The 19,891-nt window shown below is 30.5% G+C and overlaps 2 protein-coding genes across 4 annotated transcripts in view; both read left to right on the forward strand.

The window, feature by feature from the left end:
* The window catches only part of LOC137920065 (SCP2 sterol-binding domain-containing protein 1-like), a 66,479-nt gene extending 54,346 nt beyond the window's left edge, over positions 1-12,133 (forward strand). The window contains exons 2-3 of the mRNA XM_068763296.1: positions 9,695-9,848; positions 11,931-12,133. Coding sequence (XP_068619397.1) covers positions 9,695-9,848; positions 11,931-12,133 — 357 coding nt within the window. The remainder of the gene's footprint in view (positions 1-9,694; positions 9,849-11,930) is intronic.
* A 2,960-nt stretch (positions 12,134-15,093) lies between these two features.
* LOC137919942 (uncharacterized) lies at positions 15,094-18,747 on the forward strand. Of its 3 annotated transcripts, none has more exons than XM_068763165.1 (4): positions 15,094-15,177; positions 16,193-16,237; positions 17,663-17,902; positions 18,540-18,747. In XM_068763165.1, exons 1-4 carry the CDS (start codon positions 15,123-15,125, stop codon positions 18,668-18,670), a joined length of 471 nt encoding a protein of 156 aa, XP_068619266.1. In that variant the 5' UTR covers positions 15,094-15,122; the 3' UTR covers positions 18,671-18,747. The 3 variants fall into 3 exon arrangements, with proteins under 3 accessions (XP_068619266.1, XP_068619267.1, XP_068619268.1); XM_068763166.1 differs by having other exon boundaries at positions 17,699-17,902; XM_068763167.1 differs by lacking the exon at positions 16,193-16,237.
* The last annotated feature ends 1,144 nt before the right edge of the window (positions 18,748-19,891 follow it).

Genomic DNA, 19,891 nt, shown 5'->3' on the forward strand with positions numbered 1-19,891 from the left:
GTTTTCCATTATGACGCTGTCTATAAATATAAAGATTTTGACATGATCAACGCATTAATTACATTTAAATAACAAACAAACATTGTAACACAAAACAACAGAAATTATTAATTCATCGAATATTAGCAAAAATATTTTGATTTCGGCATATCCATTTTTAACTTTGTACATCACCAATACTGACAATATAAAGCCTCCTGTATACGCTGATGAGCCTCTCCTATTGTCACTTAAGATTTTTTTTAATATCTTTTATTTATCTCCTTCTGTATTTTTAATACTAAAGTGCCTATGCGTGTGAATTTTTTACGCTAATGAAATATCTTTCTCTGTCCATTATACTATGAACGTATCGTATATTTTCTATGTGTGAAAATCAACCAAAAACTATAGATATATTTATGTATTGTATTCTACTAGTCGGCCTAAAAGCGTTGAATAAATGCTTGATTGTTGAAAATAAATTATTGTATATTGGGCAAATATTAGACGCAGGAAGGCACGGCGGAGGTAAGCGCCCCTAAATAGACCAACGACATAAGTAAGTTCACGGGAAGTCACTGGATACTGGCAATGCAAGACCGGTGATCATGGTTATGTATTCCTTGTGGTGATGACGAGGCAAATATTTTATTAAAATAACCTTGACGACGGGGAAGGCCTGTGTCCAAAACAGTGGACATACGTGAACTGAAACGATAATATTTAACCCTTTCAGGACCATAAGGTTACGGTACCTTATTTAATCAATTTAGCTAGATGTAATGAATTAATAGGCATCCTAAAAACATAATTTATAGTAAAAATTAAAAAAAGTTTTTCATTTTTTTTGGAAATTTATGGGACAAATGTGTCCCTATGGTCGCTAAGGGTTACTTTCTACTTAAACATCTAAATTTTGGTTTACTTATTGGTAAGTCAGTTTTGTTGTAAATAATGTACATTTGTTACTTAGTGTACTTTTTTTACTTGTTTATGAATAATATAAATATAAAAGGGCAAGTTATTTGTGGTACTCGGCGAAACAATTCCTGTTGTTAGTGTAGCAAAGGTGCACTTTACACAAAACACAAGTATTATTTGTGCGGTTTTCTTTCTTGTACTTGGCACAATATACGCACCTCTTTCTGGCATTCGACTTTTCCATTGGGTGCGATGGTAATTGTCGTTTCACTGCTTTGCGTACTACACTACTTCTTGCAGTTGGGAGGCTTCTTTGCCTGTTGGTAAAACCGTTTATCAAACTCCGAGCAACAACTTGTTTGAATTGCAAGGTCGGCAACAAAGATCCTTCAATTTTTTTTTATTCATGAAGCTTAGTGTAGATGGTATGTGCATTATTGACCGATATATCTAACTGATCAAAAAATAGGCAAAGATAATACTTTATTTTTGATCTCCGATCTATTTCATAGCACACTTTTAGTTGGTCCATTAGGTCCACTCGGCTCATATTTTTCTTATAGTGTGATACAATTTTAGGACATCTCACGTCAATTTTATCTGCTTGAAACCCCATCTTACTGGATTATTTTTATGTATTGCTTCATTACGTTGTGGCCCTTGAATTTGATCATATGCTCGTCGATGGATTATTTTTTTGAGATGTTGAAGGTTCAGGTGATTCTTGCCGTTGAAGAGTCGTCGTTTCTTCAAACTCGACATCAAATACCCCTTGGTCATCATCCTGTACTAGAAGTCTTTGGTCTTCGTCATCAAGCACTAAGTCATCATCCTCATCGCTATTGTCACCCACCAAAATTTGAAGCATTTTATTTTTTTGAAGTTCAAAAACTCCATGCCTCTTACGAAATATATTCTGCGAAAAATATGAATAAGAAAATGATAGCATTTTGGTATATCACCAGACTAAAAAGTTAAGAAATTCCGTATAAAAAGTATCCCTTTACGCCGACAGGGACATCCGTGTCCCATAATCTTTATAACGATTTATCACAGAATACAACATAAATACATTACTACTGAATATTTAGGAATAGCAATTTACTTACCAGGTAATGATAATTTGACACTGTAAAAACTTGAAAAGCACTTTTACAATATCAATTATTTATTCCAAACAGATGATCATTCCCGCCAAAAGAACTGTAACGTTCCGGTGACGATAGACAATAAACGGTGTTAGTTATCGTATATTGCCAGTAACAAATAATAAAAAGGTACTTTCCGAAATATTAAAACAAAAAAATAATTTACAATGGTTACGTAAATATTTAATTAATCCATGATTTTTGCTTGAGACACCGGCGTCCCCGTGGTCGTGAAAGGGTTAAATTGCAGTTTTTAAAAAAAATTCTGATGCTATTTCTCCGACACACGTGTATACATTTAATATAAGTCATTAAATGACCCGCAAACCAAATATTTCTGACACTTGATTTGAATCAAAGTATAATTTGTTTTAGTTATATCGCCTATTTGGGGTCGAAGACCAGTGGGTAGACCCAGGTATCGCTGGATCGATCGCGTTGAGGCAGACTTGCGCGAACTGAATGTCAACCAATGGCAGACGATGGCGCAAGATAGAGGAAAGTGGAAGTCTCTCGCCTCGGAGGCCAAGACCCACTTTGGGTCACTGAGCTAGCAGAGTAGTAGTATATCGCCTATGACTCACACTAGAGCGTACGGAACGAAGCTTTTAATCCGTGAAATACGACGTCCGGACGAGACATCGCGGCCGTTAGCTATATCGAGAGCGCCGGACACTGCGCCGGCTTATGTTATTAGCTATATGCTATATAGCAAGCTAAATATAGCTGTTATAATTTCGAAGTTCATTACATTAGTATTGATTGGAAAAAAAGCATTACAACTTTAAAAGGATGAACGTACCGCTCATTTGCTTCAAAAGTAAATAGTTACAAAAGTAATAATTAACGTAATAATAATACAGGTAAGCAAAATTGTTTTTAAAATTCGGATAACTAAATTTTAAAATTAATTATATTTTACAGTTAGTCTCTGTCGCATTCAAAATGAAAAAATTAATGTAACATATATCAGAGTGGTCACTTTATATATGTTGATTGAAAATAGTAGAAATAGCTTCTAAGCTATTTGCTGACAAATGAGCTATATTTTCACTCGCTTAAAGCTTTTACATCTTTAACCATTTCTATATAGGTAGAAAAAATAATAATAAAGAATTTTATAGATCGCTTACTTTAAAATTGATACATGCGAAATATTATAAGAGTAACTACAATGGTAATCTGCATAAAAACTGCAGTACATACAAATTTTTGTGTTAATTATTATTTTTAAGTTCCAACTAATAGTGTGTAAAGATAATTAAAACAGAGTCACTTTCTGAATTTCTTTAATAATTTCTACTGTATTAGTTCAATTTGCTTCAGAATTATATGCCTTGAGTAAATTTTCGTTCTGAGACTGTTCTCAGAACGAAAATTTACTCAATTACACATATCGTATTCCTTATACCATGAACTATATTAGCAAAGCGTGATCTAAACTTGTCAAAGTTAAGAAAAAATAAGAAGAAAAAAGAAGCATAATTTGCTTCTTTTTTCTTCTTATTTTTAGTTATAAATGCTTTTATTTAATTATAGCTGACCTGACGATAAAAATTATTGTAATTTATTTCAGTATGATATATGTATATAGCGGAAGCCCGGGTAAATTAGACATGTTAAAGAAAAATGGAGAAAAAAAATTATATTCTACTAGTTACAACATTTAGTTTTTTATCTTCAACAACACTCACAAATCACCATTGATGATGAGATCATCACTTAAGTTATTTTAATATACTTTTAAAAATGAAGTTAAAAACAAGACCCTGTCGATTATCCTCTCATACAAAATATATAAATTATACATTGTAGCAGTTATCACAGAAGTGACTTTGTTGCCCAATATGCAGGCTTCTTGTGTCCTCTGATAAAACTGAGAGCTTTGTATCAAGTCGTATAGTTAACCTATTCGCTTTACCCAAAGCACGTCTTTCATAAAAACCTTACCTAACCTAACCTTACTCTATTTGAATCTGCCGGCACAGTTTAAATAACATTTTTTTTAAATGTTAAAACATGCTTATTTTGTTATACGCTTTTTATAATTTTTTTTCAGGTAGCCCTTATTGTTATAAGCTTATAACGAAAATATATAAAAATAACTTAAATAAAATCAAAAATGTTTGTTTTTTAGTTTTAAACACAAAAAACTTCTTTTTTGGTAATTCAACATATTGTTTGTTTGTTTGATATAAATCTATAATGTTTATCGATGTATGCCACACAAATATGTATTGTAATTTAACAGTCGCGTCGGTCAATATTTATCGATTATAAAATGAATTAATGGATTTCAAATTGAATCAATAAATATAGTGATTACTGTGTAATATATTACATTTTTATTTGGTATGCTTAAATACATATAGACTATAATGTTAGGTTTTATGTGTGTATAAATAAACAAGAAATTACATGAGCAATTAACTTGTTTATGCTAGCAAAACAAATGTCACCTCAATACTACCCAACGCTTGAAACTTAAGAAACAAACACAACTTAAATCTAATTATAAGTGATATAACTAAACTTGTGTATACATTAAGATAAAATGTTACACCTAAATAATGTTATGTTATAAATTATAATAGAAACTTTATATGCTATTTTAGGAGTTGATGGCTTTATTTTGTGCGAAGTTAACGAAAGGGGTTGTCCCATTTGGCGCGCTAAGAACGAATTACCAGCACACCAATACCTCGCTTTATGTCGTTTCGTTTTGCGTTTTTTTCGAAGTTGCGTCGATGCTTGATTAGTACTAATTTTCACTGTGCGTCGTTAGATTTTTGAGGTTGCGTTGTTTTGGGTTCGAGTCTTTAATTTTTTTCTTCGAAAAAAAATGTTTTTCTAAAAAATGGCAACACTTGTTTCTAATTGCGCCATGCCATCAAAAGACGGGGATTCCCTTTCTAATTAAAAATCGATGTAATTTGAATACAGTTTTATTTTCACTTCAGTTTTCAGAGTTTAGTTTCGATTACGTAGTGTGTTATAATGTAGTGTGTTGTGCTTTTTTTAAAGAATATTAAATTTATATAAATTTTTACGTGTTGTTTCTGGTTACAAAAAAGGTAAATATTATACCAATTTATTTATTGGTAGAGTTATATTATTTTTGTTTTTTAAATGTTTACTTTGTTCAATATTCTTTATAAAAAGTAGTATTTTCGTGACCCTGGAACCTATCTTCGATCTTTACATGGTTTGCTATATAAAATCTTAATTCACTTTGCGGCGTTTCAATTTGCGTTGTGTTTTTTGGGAACATAACCACGACGCAAAGTGAGGTATTGGTGTATCGGTTGTAGCAAGGAGTTGGAAACTATTTAGAATACTGCAAAAGAGACATAGGAGAGATCATTAAAGAAAACAAGAAGCCAAATATTATAAGACTAGTAAAGATAAATAGGGAAGGAAAAATTAAATTATAAAAAACAAAATATAAACCTGTAGTATTTTAGTAAACAATGATATGACAGAAGCGACCAGCCAGTGCGATTGCGGCAGTTACGCAATACGCCCATAGGCAGCTTCTATATAACTTGTTGGAATATGAAAAAACTTTCTTGTTACGACGGCAAAGTTAATGGTTATAGCTGCAGCGGGGGGGGGGGGGTCAGGACTAGAGAGCGACAGGGTTTCATTGCAAACGGGCGCTACACGTGCTATAGCCGCCCCTGCGTAAACGATCGAAAGTAACAGACATATCCTAGCGAATTGCCTAGTCAAAGTGGGCAGACCATTTAGACCGCTGAACAATTGAACACTTGGTCTTTAATGTTCTGGACCGGAGACCACAGACCTGTAAACGCAGTTCCGTACGTCCACCCTCAAGTAGGACTGACCGCCTTATTAAAGTCTTCGGAAAGCGCTGGAAGCAGGTCGTCGTTCAAACGATCCTATTATGAAGGAGAAATATACAGCCGTATTCTAAACATGTAAACATAGTTTATATGTGTTTAAAGAGAAGGAAATTAAATATAATTATAGTTATACAACCTCCTATATATACTATGTGTGTAAATCTAAGAAAATAAACTGAACGTGAACGCAAATGTCTCAACCGCAATGCACACCGTGCTCTACCCCGGATGAGAAATGCAAACAAATATTCCACGCAAATATTTATCCTGTTTTCAACGTTATAACGACTTTGTATAGGAAGGCTTTTTATAATAACGTTACGTTAAAAGTGAAAACGTTAATCTTCTCTGGGTTTGATTGTTGAGTAATTGTTATATTAGATTACATGCATCATCACGGTGGCCATGGCGCGATAATGATAGGGACGTTTTTTTTAATTAAAAATAATTTAAAAGCTTGTATATAGCTTTATAACGTTATAACTAGCATTTAAGTATGTTTCAGCTATTTAGCATATAACCTACAAAAATTACTGTCAACATAATAATACGATGTATACAAATCAGCTACCAAATCAAAGTTATTTTTAAATTATAATTAATTATATGCTGTTTTTGGCGTATTAATATCTTAAAATAATAATAATAGGCTTTATTTAAGTTCATACAATATTATAATAATATGAAGTAAAGTTTAATGAATTCGATTATAATTTTTAGTAATTATTAAATTAAATTTTGATAATATTTCATTATAATTTTTAATTATTTATTAAGGGTATGTAACTATAACAGAGAAAGTCTATTATTTACAAGTAAAACCATGATTTTATCATTAAAAAATAACAACATTAAAAGGTAAATGAAATGATTTATTGCTTTTACACAAAAACTAGTAAAGTAGAGATGTATTTTTTTTATTGGCGTCATGTGTTTGAGAGACGGGTGTTTTAATTTATATTTCTCTGTCTGTGGTCTTTACAAATCTTATTAAAATTTAAAAAGTTTCATAATCATCATCATTTCATCAGAAAGAATTCTGTAACTGGACATGGGCCTCCATCATTGATTTTCAATAGGATCCATTTTTAGGACCTCTCGTTGACTAATGGGTGAAACACGTGTTGAGTAAATTGACGGTGGTAGTTGTGTTTCGCATTATTTGCCGCACGCGCATTCATCAGCGGGCTGGTGGGTGGTGCACTTTATTGCACGACTACTGCTGCATAGCCGAAGTAGCTATATATTAGTCACTTTCTTACTTAGGACGTACTTCCGCAAGGTAACGCTTAAATCTATTAGATAATTATTAAATTAACTTAAATTATTATCACCTAATTATAACGGTTACTAAAAGCCGACTAGTAAAGACGACAAACAGACTAAAATCATGATATTTAATAAAGATAAATATCTCGTGACTTTTGAAAGAATGGTCACTTCTCGCACGCAAGCGTCGAATGTTGCGAAAGTGAAAGCTCGGTCGTCGTTTCCTCCCAATTGGTACATTACGCCAGCATTGAAACAGTACACACGTCGTAATGGTGAGTACATGAATATATTTACAAAATCGTCTTACTAAAACAAATATTCATCAGCCAAAAATTTAAATATTTATATTAAAAATATTCATACACACGCGATAAATACGAGAAATATATATAAACTCGTAAAGCGTACATTTCTTACCCTAATACTTGTATAAATAAAAATTTATTTTGTTTTACTTGCGATAATTATTTTAATATATTACATAACATAATGCCTAGTTTTCATATTCGAAAAGCAGCCAAATCCTTCACGGGTATGAGTCAAATAAGTGAGAATATATCTCATGACTTTCTTTTTATATTTAAAAATCTATTTTTAAAAGTATTTTATAGAATATAAACTTTATTGAAACATTCAAAATTTATACTTCATCGAAATGTGAGGAACACGGTTAGTTGACTCATTTACATGGTTAAGATTGTTGAATTTTATTTAAAAAAAAACAGTATTTATGGTCGGCTCTTCCAAAGCCAGAGGTAACTACTCACGGCCTGGCTACACCAACCTTTTTATAAAATTAAAAATAATTCCACAATTTAAAAGTTAATGTAAATATCTACTTAAATAAATAATAATATAAATAAATTGATGTTCTTTTTTCAAACATCTATATTTTAACTGTCAATTAGTTTCAACAAAAAGTTTCAACTAGTTTTTGTAGAACAAGTTATCGAAGCACATATCTAGTGTCTGATTGACTTTAGATCGATAAGACGGAAACGAACAGATGTTATAATTAAAAATATATTTCAATACGTCTGTGCTTTGATTTGTGATTTTAATATATTTTTTGTTACATCGTAATTTATATAACTGTAACTTTTAAAATATTTCTTATAATTACACGATGGACACTTCTGAAAACCATATTCTGTACGTTATATATATATATATATATATATATTTATTGACCTCTGTTTTTGTGGACCTCTTGTTACCTCTACCGTATGTGGGTCAAGGATGTTAAATTTCGGGTAAATGAGTTTTTCAAGTATTTTAATTTTTATTTACATACTCCTTTCTTTCTTCTCGATTTCCTTCATGCTTTCCTTTTGTTCTTCATATGTTCTAGATCTCATTTGCAAATCTTCTTCTATACATCTCCTTACTTCCCTCATCTACATTCCCTTATCATAATTTTAAATTACATACGATATAATTTTATGAATCATTTTAATATAATACATTTTTTATTATCTTACATCATATCAAGAGTAGGTCGTAGTCTTTTCACAAATTAAAAAAAAAGTATTAAAATAAATTTTATATATATTTGGCCAGTTTGTATGGCAATTATATGTAATCTACATTTTAAAAAGGAATAAGTTGGTAAAATTTCGTCTAAACAAGTGAATATTGGAAATTGGATACATTTTAAAGACTCATTTTTAAAACAGAATAAAATGCATTGCAAATCGTGAAATATGTGTAATTATTGTCTGTTAAATAAACTTCTTAAGTTCGTTATATGATAATTAAAAGTCATTATTCGGGTCCCCCACTCGGTGGCGTGTCGACATGTTAGAGAAAAAGACAGAGAGCGTCCATCTGCTAAAAAAAAAAGTATATAGTTCCCAAGAAAATTTAATAAATCCTAGAACAAGTAACAATAACCATCGCTATTTTTCATATTCTATTTATTGGTAATGTATAGCTTGTCTATGTATCGGATTTTCATAACGATATCGACTTTATGACAATAATTTCTTTATTAATCTTTTGCTCTAAGGAAGTCTCAAGATTTCATATTAAAATTTCACTACCAACTCTCCTTTGTAGCACAAAACTTTTATAGACATCAGCAACATTACCACGAAACCAAAATATTCTTTATACGAATAAGCTGACATGACTTTCGAATCTTCAATCGAATGCTCACATTGTTAGCACTACATGAAACTACCACCTTCTCTGAAGACAATTCTGAAAAAAACCTAACGAAAAATTCAACGGTTGCTCTTAACAAATATAGTTTTATAAAGACTTCATGACAATAATTAGCTTCGTGAATACAAGGTGTATATAGAATTTTAAAAATTGTACTCGTTACAATATTTACTTTAAAGCAATCATAGCGATTTGGTTCTATTTATCACTGTACTCCATTTTAATATCATAAAATAAAAATGACAGATTCTAGAGTCCAAAAGCAATATTTTGTTTATTTTTAATTATACGTGTATTTATGGCCAGACAGTATACTTCATCTAGCCTATAATATTCCAGGGTTCAGCACAAAGCGAGCACGCCAACATGAGTAAAGCAGAACTGGTGACGAAGATCAAGTCACGTCTGGCAACAGTTGATCCGAAGAAGGCTAAAGAAGTGGGGGGTGTATTCCTCTTCAACATCATCAAAGGCACATCCGTATATAGCTGGAGTGAGTATTTATTTTACTACCATTTATTTATTTATATCACACTTCTCTGTGACTGTGTATCATGGAGAAATTGGTGCCGAAGGCATTCTCTACCAGTTATCTATAGGTGTACAAACTAATTCCACCCACTAGAAGAATACATACAGATGTCCTTAGGTTTAGGAAAATTCTGGAAGCAACCCGTTTATTGGTCTTATTCAAAATCTATGGACCTTCCGTATAAATTTTCCATGCCCAATAGTGGACATCCTTTGCCTGCAATGACTATGATAATAGCAACAGATTCTTAATAAAGGTAAAAAAACAAGTGAATAAAGTAATTTAAAAAATAGTTAAAATAAAAAAACTGATTTTAATAAACAAAATTGTAATTTTATTAAAAAATTGAAATGAGATAAATATTTTAATAGCAAAAAATAATAGGTTATCTGGTAGAGATCGCCTCGAGCAATAAATAAGACAGCCGGTAGTTCTCTATACATTGTTTGATTCTTACTTATTAACTATTTTTTGTTACATTTCGTTTTAGATGTATTTTTAATGTACAATAAATATATAATAAATAAAGAGATATTCTGAAAGCAGACACGTAACTCCTAAGTTGTGCTATGTTTCATTCAAAATCGAATATTCAAAAAACATTCAAAATTATTCAACTAGTTATTTACATGCGCTTTTAAATCGTATATAAACCCTAAAAGCTACCACCGCGGACTCCAAGTGCTGATCTGTTGAAAGAAGAGCCGGAAACTCAACAGATGCTATTTTAAATGAAATTTAACAATCATTTCTACATTATAGTATCAACCATGTTAATAAATCAACAAACTAAGTTACATACATTTCGATCAATTAAAACACTTGAATACTATAATAAGATTTATTTAATAATACACTTTTAATTTTAGATTTAAAAAAGAACACGGAAGGTCTAAGATATATCGTGGAACTTTATTATATACATGTACACCCATATCTTTTTTATTTACGTTTATATTTATTTCTTGTTTTTATCATTCTATCATTATTTTATTCTATCATTATATATATATATATATATATATATATATATATATATATATAATGTCATTTTAAGTTACAAAAAGCCTGTACAGCTCTTTTTTGTAAAAAAAATATAGAATGAATATCGGCAATTTGCAACAAGATTTTTTTTAAATAAGACCTTTTTAATCTATCAATAGAAACTTTATAAACATTATCTAGTATCCTATTTAGATATATACAGACATTTGCAAGCTTGATTAAGTCATATGTATATCTATACATAATCTGTTTTTGCTTATGATATTATCTGTAATGTTTTTTGTGAATCAGCCATTAATATTTTATTTCTTATGTTGCAACACATGTAATAATGTGAATAACATATTTTTATTTTAATGTTTTTATGGTACGCCATATCTTTTGTTTTATTAAAAACTAACACGTCTTTTGAATTTTCATTGACGTCAAAGGAAACCAATAAAAGATGTGTACAGCTATTCTTATTTACTCTGTGGTATGTGTGGGAAAAAGTGTTATTTTCCATCTATTTTCGTTGAATTTTCACGAGCATTTAGGAAATTAAAATCAATCTAATGAACGGAGCTGTCCTCGATTTTTAGGCAATTCATTTGGCGAATCATTTTTATTTATTTAAATTTGTTTTTTAACATCATACAGGTGTATATACATCAGGTGTTAAGTTATAGATATATAGCTTCAAAGGGATGAATTTATACCTCATTTGTCACCAAAAAGCTTTTGTAAATATTTCCAATTAAGTACTCTTTATAAAGCGATCATTCCGAAATATGTTAAATAAATATATTTTTTTTTATCGGAATGCGACTGGCCAGTAACATGTGGCAGTACAGAGTCTGCAGGGATAGATAATAAAAAAAATTTTGTTCTGTTGTCATTCGAATTTTAAAATTATTTTAATTTTTTTTTCTGAAACCATTGATTTAAGGTAGGGTGTATTATATGTTAATTGACATCAAATAAGCCATTATTCACTGCTTTAAAGATTTTACATCATTTTTTGTGATTAATTAAATTTTCTTGTTTCTGCATTTTCAGCACTAGACTTGAATAACGTCACGGTATACGAAGGGGAACCAGACGAAGATCCTGACACAACATTCACCCTCAACGAACACCACTTCAAGCAGCTGGTGAGCGGCAGAGAAGACGCAAGGGTCATCATGCAAGCTGGACGTTGTTCCGTAACCGGCGACATCATGCGCGCAATGAAACTTGAACCATATATTAAGCTGGATTGAATTCAAATTGCATAATAATTATTTAAACATTTCGCATTTAGCAAATTGTGTAGCTTTAATTTTATATGAAACGGTTGGACGTCTTGTTGTATCTCTTATTAAAGAGAGATAGAAGGAATTTAATAATGTAAAAGACAAGAGAAAGAGAAATGATATTACCTTTAAGAATATTTTTTTAATTATAATAATTAAAATATTTGCGTTAGTTCCACAGTGTTTTATTTTTTGTTTCACTTCTATACTACATTGATTCACGTACTTATTTCAGCCAAAAGACGGCCACTGTAGGGCATAGGCTTCTCCCACATATCTATAGAAGGATATTTACCATAATCGCCACACTTGGCAGGTGGATTGGCGATCACAGTGCGGTATTATGGTACACACAGGACACTGGTGATCATACTCTGAAAACTTATTTGTGAGCAGTGGCAATTATATAAGATTGTACCCATGGAATCGAACCCGCGACTTAAATTGCAGTCCTCTGCCGAGGTTCTACCACTGCTCCGCTGATAACTTTTACTAAACAAAGGAAGGAATATAATTTATTTCTTGAAAATCATATCGTCCAGGTCAGAATACGGAACTATATTGTAACTTTGTATATTCTCGTGCTCTCTCGTATCTTTTAAAAAAAAACAATTTCGTTCGAAATTATTGAGTACATACAATGCAATTTAAACCATAATATAAATATATAAACCATAGTCTTCGATCCCTGTTTAGTAATGTTTTTATTTGTTCTTTCATTGTTTGACTATAAATCATTATATGTTCTCAGTGAGATAGTTATAAGGTAACAATTGTAACTAATTTTATATTTCTAAGCTTCTAAGTTTGTACTTCCTTACTGCCTTTTGTTACTGTTTATCTCTAATAAAGTAAATGAATAATTGAATAACATTTTTGTGTATATTTACTAATCATTTATTTTAACAATGTGTCAATTTCTAATGAAACAAATAAACTAATTTGAATATTTAAAATTAATTAGAGTATAGATGGAGAGTTGCAAGAGTCAAGTTGCCCATACGCCGCCCAGACTGGTTCGCGCTTACGGTATATTGAGTTCGTCGACTATGCGGTCAACCACCTCGGCCCTGACATTACAGATAGAGCCTGCCATAAACCTTTTTTTAAAAAAACAACCTACCTCTCCTCTATTAAGACGAAGTCAGTATATGTCTATCATCTTCAATTTATAACGATATTAAAACTTTTTTAAATTGGTTACTCTAATTTTATGGGTAGTCGTGTCGAAAAGTGTTTAATTTTACTGTAAAATGTTTACAAGAGACAAATAAGTAAAATAAAATCATTTTTTAATTCGTATAACTACATACTAAAATAAATTATTGTTGTACTGTCCTTGAAGACTTTGTAAGGCCAAAAGTTATTTGCCTGTCATATTCTAGTACAAAAAATTTGTCGTAACTTATATACAAATAAAAATGAATTGTAAATATGTAACATATTTCAGAGTAATCGTTTCATTAAGGTTGTTTGGAAATAAAGTAAAGGCTTTAAAGGAGATTTCTCAACAAATAAGCCATACGTTTATCCCTCTAATACTTTTAATTATAAAACCTATTTCAATAATCATATGAGCAGCTTTCGGGTAACTGCGCAATGTTTTACATATAATATCTAGGATATAGGATCTGAAGAGAAGCGTCTAAATCCAAAAAGACCAAAGTGAGTTATGGCACTGAAACTTAGTTACAGAAACTTCACGCTAAGAGCCTTGTCAGAAAATTCATAATAGTCCAACGAACAACGGAGAGTTCAGTACTAGGGATTTCTCTTCAAGATTGATTAATGGAGAAGGAGATCTATATGTATATATGTATATATATATATATATATATATATACATACATATATATATATATATATATCGTAGATGCCCGGAGGCTGGTCTGTTTCATACAGGTGGTTATTGAAATCGTTTTTATAATTAAAAGTATTAAAGTAAATGTAAAGCTCGTTTGCCACTCAAAAGGTTTAGAGCTATTACACTTATTTCAGGTTTCTTCAACCAGAATACGACTGGCCAGTAACAATTGGGAGAACATAGTCTGCGAGGAGTAGTAAACAATAATTAATTTAAATATGTAGTATTTCGAATTTTTAAAAATACCCTACCTATATATATATATATATATATAGGTTTATTTATATATAAAGTCAAAACCTACTCACTACAGATCTCCTTCTTGAAGAGAAATCCCTAGCACTGCATTCTCTGTTGTTCGTTTTGCGATTATGAACTTTCATACAAGGCTTTTAGTGCGAAACCAAGTTTCAGTGCTATAACACACTTGGGTCTTTTTGGTTTTAGACGCTTCTCTTCAGATCCCAAAAGATTTTGTATGTGTATATATATATATATATAAACACATAAATATACATAAATATATAAAGTTGAATTATTTAAATCAGCAATGATAAATAACTTTTAAATAGTATTTCACAAGACAGGATGTTCAAACAGCATTAAATTACGTATTTGAGTTCGAATAATTATAGAGAACGTCACCTTAACTGGAGGGCTAAGGACGACGGCAAAAGTCCTTGGGTTGCTATTAATTAGTTAGGTCCTTATAAAGTACATATACGTACAGCAATGATTTTAGATATTTTTTTTTTAAATTAAAAACGTAAATAAAATTAAAATAGGTTTTATATTTGTTTATTTAAATACACATAATAATTTTAAGATTAATATCAGATATCGATAATTATTATTATAATTTATATTTCGTTACAAAAATATTAAATGTCACAGTTTATATTCTGTACGCGACTGTACAGGTAAAACAAGCCCAACAAAGTATTCTGTTGGATTATTTTCATTATTTACATTCAATTGCCTCTCGTGTTAGCAAGCAGCAGCACAACCGCACATACGGACGAAAAGCTTAGGAAAATTTATTAGGAAAATTCGTACCAATATTACAAGAACTGTGAAAAATCAAAACATAAAATGGCCGGAAAGTTGTCACTGATTGTTTTTTTAACCATCATCGCGTTCAGCCAAGGTAAAATAATTTTTATTTCACATATTTTAATATTTACAATGTTTATTTATTTGTTTTCAAAATTAATAAGTGCAATAGAAGCTTCATGATAATTTCTCTAAATTCTTATAATGCTTGTTGTTTTAACGTTAAAAGTGTTTTTTTTTTAAATTAAGTAAGTAAATAGCGGAACATGAGAAGAAAGATTAAATGTTAATTGTATTAAAGAAGATGTCTTTTTAAAAATCAAAAATATTTTCTTTAAAATATTAAATTTTATTAATTTCAACTTCTTTATTACATCTATTGCGAAGTTTTTATTAATATACTATTCAATTACAAAACATCTAGACGAATATATTTTAAGCTTTATTTTAGGTTATGTTATTAGAATATGTAAAAATGCTTTTTAAAAGAATAAAAATAGGTTTGAAATAATGTTTTTATTTTAAAAAAAAATATTATTTTTCTATATATGTTCATATATTTGAATGGAAAATACTTATATGCGTAGTATTTATGTATTTAAATCTTTTGAATAGTGCGAATTTATATTCAAAGATAATTTAGATCTTATGCAAAGGTCCGTCTAGATGAAAATGGTAACGAAGCGAAACTACAGCCAAGGGGACGTGAGTTTGTATAGCAGCGTTTATTTTTGATTAATAACTGAACAAATTTAATTATATATCACAAATTACGATCCAACGAACGATTTTGTAATATAGGATAGGTACTATTTGGTGGACTGGTGACATATATGCCACGGGAAGTAACTGAATGTACAGTGGAAGACCAGTCAAGATGATGATAAAAGACAAGTCCTATCTCTTATCAGCTTTTAGTTACTCAAAAGAGATGTGCCTGGTGTAATTGTAATGCCATATTAATGCAAACGATATTCCGCAGTCACTAAAGTCAGTTTTAAAAATATTAATTCATTTTTGATACTTTAAATGAAGGTTGTTCAATAAACATAGTTTCCGAGGTTAATAAATCTTATTTGATTTTATTTTTTAACATCTTACGACAATAGGTAACCCTCAAAACAATTATGAAGCGAGCAGAAACAAGGTACCCGGTAAGATCAATGGATGTCTTGGAATGGCTTTGGTTCATCATTTACATAAAAAAAAGCTTTGGACGAATTATTGTTATAGCTGTCAAAAGAAAATTCCTTTTTTAAATTTTCTAGTCTTATTAAATTTTATAACCTCTATTCCCGCCAAAATCATTTACTTTTTTTAAACATTGTAAATAAAAGCAGATTATAATAAATTAACATTATTCGAATTGTAGATATTAAAGGAATAGATGAGTTAAATTAAAATAAACAAAATTTTAAATCTTCAAATCACCATTGAAGTAAACGTAATAAAGTTTTTATTAATTAATAAAGTTTTGAATCCATTAATTTCTCTATTTACTTCGTTCGTTTTCAATTGAAAGACTCGAAAATATTATAAACATTTCTCAAAGATCTATTTAATTCTTGTCATAATTAATTTAATTATATTTCTGTTTGTCGTACAAATCTTCAGTTCATGATTAAATAGATTTTGAAATTCCTTTGAAACTCTTACAATGATTCGTTCAAACTAAGGTCACGGTGAACATATTTAGGTTGCTATATCATTGAAATGTCTTAATTATATTTAATTAATAATATAAGTCATATAACTACACCAAATGCATTCATCATGCATTCATGCATTAATAATTTTCATATCCGAAAATGCACATATTTTCAAATATCTAAAATAACAATGTACAAATGCCAGAGATAAATACGAAAAAAATTTTTCATTATGTTTTAACATTTGCCTGCCGAAAGAACGGATACTTTTTTTTCCTGAGTCAATTCATAATATTAAAGTTGAAATGATAAAAAGCTGTAAACAGTGTCAGATATTATATATATATTAGCTAAATTATGTTTATAGACATCACGTCACAGAAACTTTTTAATGTTCACAATGTTCTTGGAAAAAAAATAATTTATAATCTTTTTTAACAATAAACTACATAAAAGATTTAAATTGAATCAAATATTCAAAATTAGTCAATCAAATTCGATATTTGTAAAACTAAATAAAATATTTCAAAATTTTGTCAGAATTAAAACAGACAAAGGTTTAATAGTAAATGTCAATTGTTATTTTTTTAAACCTTTGATGCTAGATAATAAATTTAATCATTAAAAATTGCATGAATTTGTAAACACTAAAATATTTCTAACCTAAAATATACGACGCAATAACTAAACATTTTTAGTTAACAATACCGTCAAATAATTCTGTACAAATTCCAATATGTTTTACGGCAGTTCGTTGGTAGTTATTGCGATAAATTTTATTGTTTTAATTTGTAATAAAAAAATACGTCATCTGTCATCTTGAATATATTTTATCATCACAGATTTAAAAGCATACGAACGGTGTAAGTCATTTCCGCATGCCTAACCGTCATCGCATCTCATCTAACAAATCATTAAACAATTCAACAGGAATTGGATTTAGCCAAATACTGGACTATTTATTAGGAGGCTACGGTAACGGGCATTACCCTAATCGATACCCGGGTGGGTATTATCCGGGCGGCGGCTACCACGGGGGCTATCCGGGTTACCAGGATGTGATCGGACCGCCGGGCGCTCATCCAGGATGCCCGCTCTGCGACTCTTCCGTCTACAGCTACTGTTCATATAAGCAGGCCCACGACGCATGCTGCTGCGAGCAATCTATATGTAAGTGAATGCGTAATAAAGTATATCAAGTGTACTAAAACATAGTGATTAGTTATAGTTGTAAATCTTCTTTCTCTCTCTCTCTCTTCATCTGTTTTTTTTTTAAATGCGCGTGGTCTCTTTTGTTGTAGTAATTTACGTTTATCCTACAACTTCTTGCGTTAGTCGGCTTATTTTTATTTTACATGTGTTGGGTGGTTCTTGTATTGATTCATGTTTACTCTGTAACATGTATCTTGGAAATTGAAGGTATAGTCGATTAGCGAGCGGATGTGTGTTACAGCCTCAACACGTTAGCAAGGATGATGATAGTCAATAGTGATCAAAGAAAATGTATTCACATATATACAGAGTGTTCACAATTTACAAGACTCTACCACTACGGTAATGACCACATCACTCATGGCGTCGGAATTCGAATCGGCGTTCGAATATGAATTCGAATGCTATGGAATGATTTTACAGAAAAATATTTTGACCGTAGTTGGCCAACAATACGGTAAATGACATTATTTTTGCGCCACCTGTTCTAAACTTAAATCATGTAAAAATTGCGTTATTTGGACTATATATATTTACAATATCATTTACATTTACAACATTTACTATGATAAAAACAAATTAATCAATATTTCAGTTACGGCATTCCAATGTCATTCAACGAACTGCAATTTCGTATACGCAAACTCATGCGAGGAATATCATCTCATCACCAACTGTTGTTGTATCGACGTCCAGAAGAGCGCTGTCGGAAACGTTGTTCCATAAACCCGACCATAAGAGGCATTAGCAATATAAATAATACTCGTTAGTTGTAAAAAAATAATAAATAATCTGTAACATGTTGTCACTTTTTCTTTATACTCTATGGTCTATGACAGGGATGAACATGACGCAGCCCATTCAACAAGTTTATGCAGCCCGCTAAATATTTCTAAAATTAAATTTATTTTACTCCTTTATTTTATCAATATATTATAAAATTAATTTTAATAAAATGGTAGTACATATTAAATCGAAATAATTAATCAAAAATGTCTACCGACATAGACTGAGCAATGCACCATTAGAAAGCTGCGTTCATATAGCTACCTCGTAAACTCCGGTTCATTATTGATAAGCTTGCATCAAAAAAACATCGCCAAACTTCAGGTAAACTCATTTTATTATTCTTTTCTTATTTGTTTTTATTTAGCATTAAAATTCATTTGTGAAATTTTTACTTTTTTAATTATATATATTTTTAATCTAATAACTATCATAAATAATGTTTTGTAAATTATTAGTAAGTGTTACTTAATGTGCGGCCTGCAATAAAAATGCATTTAAATTAGCCGACGATTATAAAGGTTGCTTAACCCTGGTGTAAAGACCTAATGGTCAAATTGTCCTCCAGGGTACACGAAAACTCGACAGAGTACGTTGACGTGACAAAATAAAATAGGGATTTCACATAAACATTTTAATTTAATTCAGCCCGCGTTTTTGGAGACAATCACAAGGCGACGAGACATCGTGGTGACTGCACAAGGTAAAGAACCTTTCCTGCTGGAACCAAATCATGGAGTTTAACTCGAAGCTTCGTGAGAAATTAAGAAAAAAATTGAACTTTAATATGGCGCACCCTGTATAATGTTTAAAGTGCTATGTCAATAGTTTATAGAATAATACTGACTGTCCATACATGATAATATTTTCGTAGCACCTTTTAAAGAAGAAATGATTCTAAAATGAGGACGACGAAATTTACAAAAGTGTCGTCTAGTCCGAATTGTAAATTCGCGTAATTTTTTAAAATGAAATTATTTGAATTGGACAAATAATAGTATGTAGCGTTTATAAAAGAACGCTTCGTACTGCTGGCCACTATGGCCACATTAATTTTGTTTAAAAAAAATTTTTTACGATGGCGCCACACGTGGGATGCCGTAAATATTTTGACAGATCGACGAATCACACCGTTAATATGGCGGCATTATTATGACATTA

The sequence above is a fragment of the Battus philenor genome, unplaced genomic scaffold (genome assembly GCF_028537555.1).
Source record: "Battus philenor isolate CCGP_79_NKW_IND1 unplaced genomic scaffold, ilBatPhil1.0.hap1 SCAF_17, whole genome shotgun sequence".
In the NCBI taxonomy this organism is placed as follows: domain Eukaryota; kingdom Metazoa; phylum Arthropoda; class Insecta; order Lepidoptera; family Papilionidae; genus Battus; species Battus philenor.

Bases quoted from the DNA above. Each gene is read 5' to 3' on its own strand.
- LOC137919942 (XM_068763165.1), top strand. From the start codon at position 15,123: ATGGCCGGAAAGTTGTCACTGATTGTTTTTTTAACCATCATCGCGTTC. The intron at 16,238-17,662 runs GTAAGATCAATG...ACAATTCAACAG, and splicing joins GAGCAGAAACAAGGTACCCG to GAATTGGATTTAGCCAAATA. The intron at 17,903-18,539 runs GTAAGTGAATGC...TCAATATTTCAG, and splicing joins CTGCTGCGAGCAATCTATAT to TTACGGCATTCCAATGTCAT.